The 7,568-nt window shown below is 49.4% G+C and overlaps 2 protein-coding genes across 5 annotated transcripts in view; both read left to right on the forward strand.

The window, feature by feature from the left end:
* The first annotated feature begins 1,169 nt into the window (after window positions 1-1,169).
* LOC129387513 (uncharacterized) lies at window positions 1,170-2,357 on the forward strand. The gene has a single exon (XM_055076483.1). The coding sequence runs from the start codon at window positions 1,170-1,172 to the stop codon at window positions 2,355-2,357; it is 1,188 nt and encodes a 395-aa protein (XP_054932458.1).
* Window positions 2,358-5,765: 3,408 nt separating this feature from the next.
* The window catches only part of LOC126540633 (uncharacterized), a 114,422-nt gene continuing 112,619 nt past the window's right edge, over window positions 5,766-7,568 (forward strand). For all 4 annotated transcript variants that reach the window (XR_011892570.1, XR_011892571.1, XM_055076182.1 and 1 more), the window contains exon 1: window positions 5,766-5,881. The gene's annotated coding sequence lies outside the window, so the exon portion shown is untranslated. The remainder of the gene's footprint in view (window positions 5,882-7,568) is intronic.

A 7,568-nucleotide genomic window follows, 5' to 3' on the forward strand; every position in this document is an offset into this window, starting at 1 on the left:
ATACCAATTTGGCCGCCATTTCCGCGTGATTACCGACCACCACGCGCTCTGCTGGCTCTCCTCATTGAAGGACCCTACAGGGCGTCTTGCGCGTTGGGCATTGCGCTTGCAAGAGTACACTTTCTCTGTAGTGTGCAAATCCGGCCGTTTACATAAGGACGGTGACTGCTTGTCCCGCTACCCTTTTGACCCACAGGAAGCCACAGACCTCGAATCCGACACCAGCGTTATGTCCATCTCAGGCTTCCTCAAGGTTGGCATTGAACAGCGCCATGATCCTTTTCTGCGAACCATCATATATCAGTGAAGCTCGCCAACTCCTGATCCTTCCTTTCGTCTCTTCTGTATTTCCGACGGGGTCCTGTACAAACGCAAATTGCGCCCTATTGGTGCTCACCTACGGCTGGCCGTACCGGGGCACCTTCAGCGCACTGTGCTTCAACAACTCCACGACGCACCCACCGCTGGGCATCTCGGTGTTACTCGCACATTTGACCGAGTCCGGCACCGTTTCTTCTAGCCCGACCTCTACCGCTCTGTGCGCCGGTATGCAACTGCTTGCAACCTGTGCCGACGCCGGAAACCCACCCCCCATGGCTCCCGCTGGGCCTTTACAACAAATCAATATTCCCACATACCCTTTCTTTCGCGTGGGAGTCGACTTAATTGCCCTTTCCCTTACTCAACTTTCCCTTCCGTAGCGAAGCCGAAACGTCTTTTAGATTTTTTCATTTTTTAGCACTTCTATGTTGGTCGGTGTCCTTCGTTTTATTTCTTCAATGCTTCATCCCGACCAGACGGGCTTCCGTCGAACTCTCGATTTCATTTACGTTCGCCGGGCGTATGGCCAATCTGTAATCACCGGAATTCGCCGTTATGTTTCCCTCACAACCCGCATTGCTGCGTTTCATGGACACCTGGAGTTCAACCTTGCCTGCAAAGCACGGGGCCTCATCCCGCGCTCATTGCACCTTAACAGGCAACCTTCGAAGTTTGGCTACAGCGTCGTTGCAAAGACTGAGAGGCTGTTGCTTCAAGCAAGGATACAGGACTGTCGTGACAGTATTAGGAAGCTTGAAAACGAGGCATTTTTTGCACGTCGCCGCCTGGAGTACCACTGTCCAGATCATTTTGCAAGTATCCAGCTGCACGCCAACTTTGAAGCCAATATGCGTGCCCGTCATGCGGGGTTGGTGCACAGTGTCAAGCTTGACAGACTTTCGGAATCTACCAGACCATACCGGCCGTACAACCGACGAACTACGGTATACAACCTTTCTTCGCACAGCGTCGACCCAGCCGAGGCCTCGGTCCTAGAGCTAGGTCTGAATTTCAATGTTGCACCTGCACCTGACGTGCGAAAGGTTGTGTGTGCGGTGGAGTGCGCGGTTAACCAAGTTGACCCGTCCCGCCGTGACGAGGCTCGCACCCGCGCCATTGGTGTCCTTTCTGGTCTGCACCGGAGGAAGTTTGTTTCCCCTCTTTCCGCTGAGGAACGAAAAGCTGTCAAGCGTCTTCAGGCGAACACTGCAATCGTGATCCTTCCCGCCGACAAGGGGAATGCAACAGTGCTAATTGACACGGCTGTCTACAAAAACAAGATGTTGGCTCTGCTTAATGACCAGGACACTTACGTCCGGCTCACTCGGGACCCGACCTTGAAGGTTCAGAGGGACTTCCAGACTCTCCTGGCTGACGTGTTCCGCTTCGTAGCTCCCGAGCGCAAGTCTTTGTATTTCAAGCTTCTCTGTCATAACGGTGCTGCACCTGCACTTTATGGCCTGCCAAAGGTTCATAAGCCTAACGTCCCCCTACGTCCAATCGTCGACTACACTCGCTCCCCTCTCTACAAATTGTCCGCATACCTGCACCAGCTTCTGGCTCCACTCGTCGGGAAGAGCTCCACGCACGTGAGCAACTCCTGTGACTTTATTGAAAAAGTTCGTGACGTGTCTCTAGACGACGACGAGGTGATGGTTTCGTTCGACGTGGTATCACTGTTTACCTCAATTCCGACTGACTTGGCTGTGGAAGCATGCACCTCTGCTCTGGAATCTGACAGGACCTTGCCAGACAGGTCGCCCATTGACGTTCCCGACCTCAAGAGGCTCCTCTGTTTTTGCCTTGGAAACACGTACTTCTGTTTCGACAAGGTCTTCTACAGGCAAGTCCACGGTACGGCAATGGGTGCATCCGTCTCTGTTACTGCTGCCAATCTTACGATGGAATGTTTGGAAAGGCGTGCTCTCGCGTCCTTCAGCCCTAGGCCAAAAGTTTTTCTGCGCTATGTGGACGACTGTTTCTGTCTGATACGGCGCAGCGCTTTGGATTCGTTCACTGCGCACCTAAACAGTTAAGAAAAGGCCATCCAATTCACAGTTGAGACAGAGGTCGACAGCAGACTCCCTTTTTTAGATGTACTTGTCACCAGACGCGATGGACGGCTCTCGTTCAGCGTGTACCGTAAGGACACACACTGGCCGCTACCTGAACTTTCAGTCCGTTCATCCAGACGCTCACAAAAGGTCGGTTGCTGCCTCACTGCTCAACCGTACGAACCGCATTTGCACCACAGCAGAAAGCAGTTCCACTGACTTCGACCACGTGCGAGGTGATCTCTCGGCAAGCGGCTACCCCACATCCTTTTTGACTGCTGTGGATCGCCATCTGTCCAATCCAGCTCGTCCGACCAATCCCCGACCAAGAAAGCGTGCTGCCATACCTTACGTTCCAGGGATAAGCGAAACCTGGTCTCGCGTTCTACGCAGTTATGACGTTGAGGTGGCGCACGTGCCCGTATGTAAGCTGAGGCAAGCGCTCATCGGCGGTAAGGACAGGCTTCCGAGAGAATCGTTTCCCGGCGTGGTCTATAAGATACCCTGCGCAGATTGCGACTACGCATACATCGGTGAATCGGGCAACTTCAAACAGAGACTGAGGCAGCATCAGAAAGATGTCGAAAAGAAGCGTACAGTGTCGAATGCCCTTGCCGAGCACACGGATGCAACGGGCCACAATATCGACTGGGATCGCTCGAGAATTATCGGCCAAGAAAGAAAACAGAAATCGCGTCTGTATCTGGAATCACTGGATATACAAAAAACACGTCACACGCTTAATCGAAATGAGGGAACCCTCCCCCCGTCATACACGCGCTGCTTACGTCACGTTCTAAAGCATACATAAGCTTCCATGAACCTTCCGTCATCCCATTGTGAACAAGGCTTCCGTAACGAAGCCGAAACGTCTTTTAGATTTTTTCATTTTTTAGCACTTCTATGTTGGTCGGTTCCTTCGTTTTATTTCTTCAATGCTTCATCCCGACCAGACGGGCTTCCGTCGAACTCTCGATTTCATTCCCCTACCGAATCCTGCGACAGCTTTCGTATGTGACGTACGAGATCGCCCCCGAAGAGCCAGGTCTGTCGCCCGTACAGCCAAGAACCAATGTTATTCATGTCTTCTGTTTAAAGCCCTATGTGCGTGCCTTCTCCGGGCCATGCTCGCTTGCGCCGGGTCGGGGCTCTAACCCCGCCGGCGTAGTGCCGCGATGCAGTACAGGACGTGCAGACAAGCTACGATGACGAAGTGTTATTGCTTGGGCGCTTTGGCCGCCATGTTCTAGGGGATACATGTGTCAAATGCGTTTGATAAGTCGAGATAGATAACACCTGTTTGGAAGATTTAGGTGAATGCCAGTGGTGAATACGGAAAGCTGTGTTTCACATAGAGACCTCGCCGGTAACGATGCTGTTCAGGGAAAAAGAATGAGTGGTTTCTGGATGGGTAGCTACGTGGGAGTATATTACATGTGTTAAGAGTTTACAAGCGATGCATGTCAAAGAAAGAGAGCGACAATTCGATGGATCGGAAGTGCGACCAGATTTATAAATTGGAACGACATGGCTGATCAAGTCTTTGGGAATCGCTCTGTTGTGTATGGATTGACCCAAAAAATATTGCAATATGGCGCTGGAATTTGCTTTGGTTCCTTTTAGGAGTTTCAAAGGTATGTTATCGAGGCCAGGAGTACTTGAAATCCTCAGGTCAACGATAAGTTTTGTTGTGCCTTCTGCTGCAGTTGGAATGGATAACATCTGGGTGAGGTTGAGGGGGTCAGCGGGGTATTACTTGGTTAAGTTACTGAGCGAAAATAGAACAATAATACTACTTTATGGGATGGCAGCGTTGATGAGAGCAATCTGGGTTGACTAGGGTGAGTGTTCTGAAGGACCACAGTTGTTTGTTTGTATATTCCAGAGCTTTCCAGGGTTGTCAGGGAGAATTCTCAACAGATTCTGCTCGTAAATTGTACGCTTAGTTTGTTTTCAAAGACATGTCTATTCGTGCACAGCCTTGAAAGAATTTCCCTACTTTTGTGAAAAGTTTACTTGTTTTCTCCTCTCACAAAACATGTTTATTTTTCGTTGAAAGTTTGCGCAACTTGTTCGAAAAGCAGGGCTTATCGTAATTCCCGCGAATGCGTACGAAAGGCTCGTACCTTTCCACCAGTAACAGGATATGTTGTTTGTACGACAGCCACTTCTGTTCAATGGTTTTTGATTAGGCTATCCTAGTGAAGTGGTTGAAGAATCAGCGAGCTCAACGTTAATTTGGGTGAAGTTAGCTTGATTGTAATCCTACAGCTACCTTAACAAAAAGCTAAATTAACATCATTTTATCGTCAGTTCATCCATCCAATATTTGCATTCTATTTATTAACTTGTGGCCATCAGTCAGCACTAGGATAAAAACGATATTTCCGCGAGTTGGCAAGGCGACAACTTGAGTGAACAGCTGAGTTACATCGAGAAGTCGATTCGACAGACGTGAGATAGCAGCAAGAATGTTCTAATTTATATCAGGAAAGTCAAAATTGCCGAAATATAACAAATTTGCGCGGACAAAACGGGAGTGGAAGTTGCATAAGGTGGAATTCAGTCGGTTAGTGAAGGAAACGTCGCAATCGCCTGTCCGGTAACAACAAACTAGAATAATCGTGCAGGATGCGAGCAATATATTTGGCAAAGAATTTCATGGGTACAAGTTATAAGGGAGTGGAGACAGCGTCATGTTTAATGAATACCAGAATACCGCCTCACCGCCGACACACCCTATCAAGCCTGTGAACAAAGTAAGGGCAATCGATGCATAGGAGCGCCTGGTTTTTAAAATCGTGGCTTAGCCATGACTATATGATTATGGCGAAGTTAGTATTTCAAACAGTAATAATTGCTTCCAGTGCTTCTTTTTTGGACATGTACTTGCGGGCGTTGGTTAGCATGACAGATTATCAAAAGTAGTGGTATTAACCTGACGGCTGACAGGGGAGCGAAGGTTTGGGAGGACGTGTTGGTGGCTATTCCGACGTTTCAACTACTGTGTCTGATTCAGCGTTGCAAATGAACGGCCTGCTGCCGATTGTGAGCTTATGAAACGCATTTTTAATTGCAATTTGGTATGCTGGCCATAGGTAATATGTCTTCGCCGGGAAACGCGCTCGCGCGCACAGTAATCTTCGCGAATAGAAAAATTCGTGCCTTCCAATATCGCAGCAGCTGAAAGAATGGTGGTTTTAACCTTACACTTCGCTAACTGAACAATGCCAGGACGATTCTTTGTAGAGAGGAAATTGCCCATCCCCTGTGCTCGCTCAAAGACAAGAAAAATAACAATGGAAATATTAAGCTTTCGTGAAATGACTGTAGTTACGTGTAGCTGAGAGTGCGTCCCAGTTTCATTGTTCGAATCCGAAACACCAAAAACAGTAGGTTCGCTTGACGCATCCGGTTTCGTGTATCATCGTATTTTTCTTCGAGAATCTTCACTTCTGAAGACGGGCTTGCAAGCTCAGTACTAGCAGCAGTAGTGCAAGCAGAAGGTGAGTGGCTTGATTGCATGTTTTCCACGGTTTTTATTTTTTTCGATGGCGTCGACTCGGGACGAAAATCCACTCACCAGGATATATATGTTTGATTGGGTAGAGCGTATTACGGTAAGTTCAGTTAGTACAGCGTTTTGAGGCAGTTCTAAAGGGGAAAGCATTTGAGATATGGATTCAAGGGAACTAGATCCATCTTTGGTATTGAGGCCGGGGTTTCACTCACCATCGCCCCCCAGTAAGAGCAGAGCAGAAACAGTGTGAAAAGCTTTATAGAAAGAGCATACCAAGTGCAGCAATCGTCGATCACAATCAATGGAATCAGGAGGGGCATGCCACTGCTTGTAGACGGTCACTTGTACGGGTACTAGTGGAATTGTCCAGGTAACTACTCTGTAGCAGAAAAGGAAATTCGTGGCCCTGATCTTCGCGGTGGCTTGCCCCGACTTTGAGCAGGGCATCGGGGTTTAAAGAAATCCGAGGTCCCCTAACCATTTCTTACAATTTGTGAGTGCGAAAGCATTATGTCCGAATGAACGCCGCGTAGCGGTACATGGAATTATGCACCCCTGGCGGGAAAGCGAGCGCGTTGAGACGCTTGGCCAGTTTAGCACAGTGGGTAAGATACCCGACTTGCGAGCTGGGACCATTTGTTCCAAACTCGCTACCACCGATGTTTTTGTCCTGTCAGATAGACTATTTTTAAAGTGAAGCTTTATTTGCCTCTTTATTCGACATTCGGCTGTTGCTGCTGCTGTGGCCTTACACGCCGCTAACGCTGGCCACGTCGGGACGTAGTTGAGACGTGGCGATGTCACAAAAAGAAAAAAAGGCATGCGCTGTCGGTGTTTTGGTTCACGATGTTTGTTTATGAGCTGTCATTCTCCAAATTTAAAAGAATAACTTCGTAATGAACGTAAGACAAGCTATGCGCCATATGGAGGGCCTGCGCGGTTCTGGTTCAGAATGATTATTCGCCATGCGACGTCCCCGCCGTCGACACCGGGTTGTCTGTGACGCGGGGCTCGTGTCAAGATTTACGCCGCGTCGCATCTGCACAATGGCCTGTGGACGCCTAACTAGGCGTGACTCCTCACAAATGCTGTGCAGGAGCTGCCGCGCTTGTCTCCGTGCTCACCAGCGACGACAGTAGAGGGAGGAGGCGGGGAGAATGTTAGCGAAGAAATAGATAGAGAGACAGGCGAAAGTTCTGTCAGCTACAACGCTACAACCCAGAACGGCGCCGAAACGTGCATTTAGTGCCGAAGAGACGAAGGCTCGCATAAATCGTCAGGCGGAGCAAGAACAAACACAAGCGGAGCAGGCAAGGTAACATTCCACACCACGTCACGACTGTCGTATGCCGTCAATATATCACCGCCAAATAACGTAAATGAACGCAAACAGCAGACAAAGCTTCGCTTACATCGATTCCCACAGTGCGTGGCATCTGCATATTTTTTTGCATTAATTTCTTTATGGCGATTACCGAGACGAAGTTAGAACGCAGGCGAGAGCTTGCGTAGGCAAGGAACGCGCGAATGACACAGGCTTCCGAGAGCGAGGGTGATGTCGGTTCGTGCAGATGCCCTCTCCCCTCACGATTACCTGGCGCGCCAGCATGGTAGCAGGTGGTCCCTTTCGCCGATGTTGCTCCGCAGCCGCTCGCACGTGGCGTCGCGTCGCA

This window comes from Dermacentor andersoni, chromosome 2 (assembly GCF_023375885.2).
Source record: "Dermacentor andersoni chromosome 2, qqDerAnde1_hic_scaffold, whole genome shotgun sequence".
NCBI classification, from domain to species: Eukaryota; Metazoa; Arthropoda; class Arachnida; order Ixodida; family Ixodidae; genus Dermacentor; species Dermacentor andersoni.

Excerpts from the sequence above, each read along its gene's own strand:
- LOC129387513 (XM_055076483.1), top strand. The coding sequence starts at position 1,170 with ATGCGTGCCCGTCATGCGGGGTTGGTGCACAGTGTCAAGCTTGACAGA.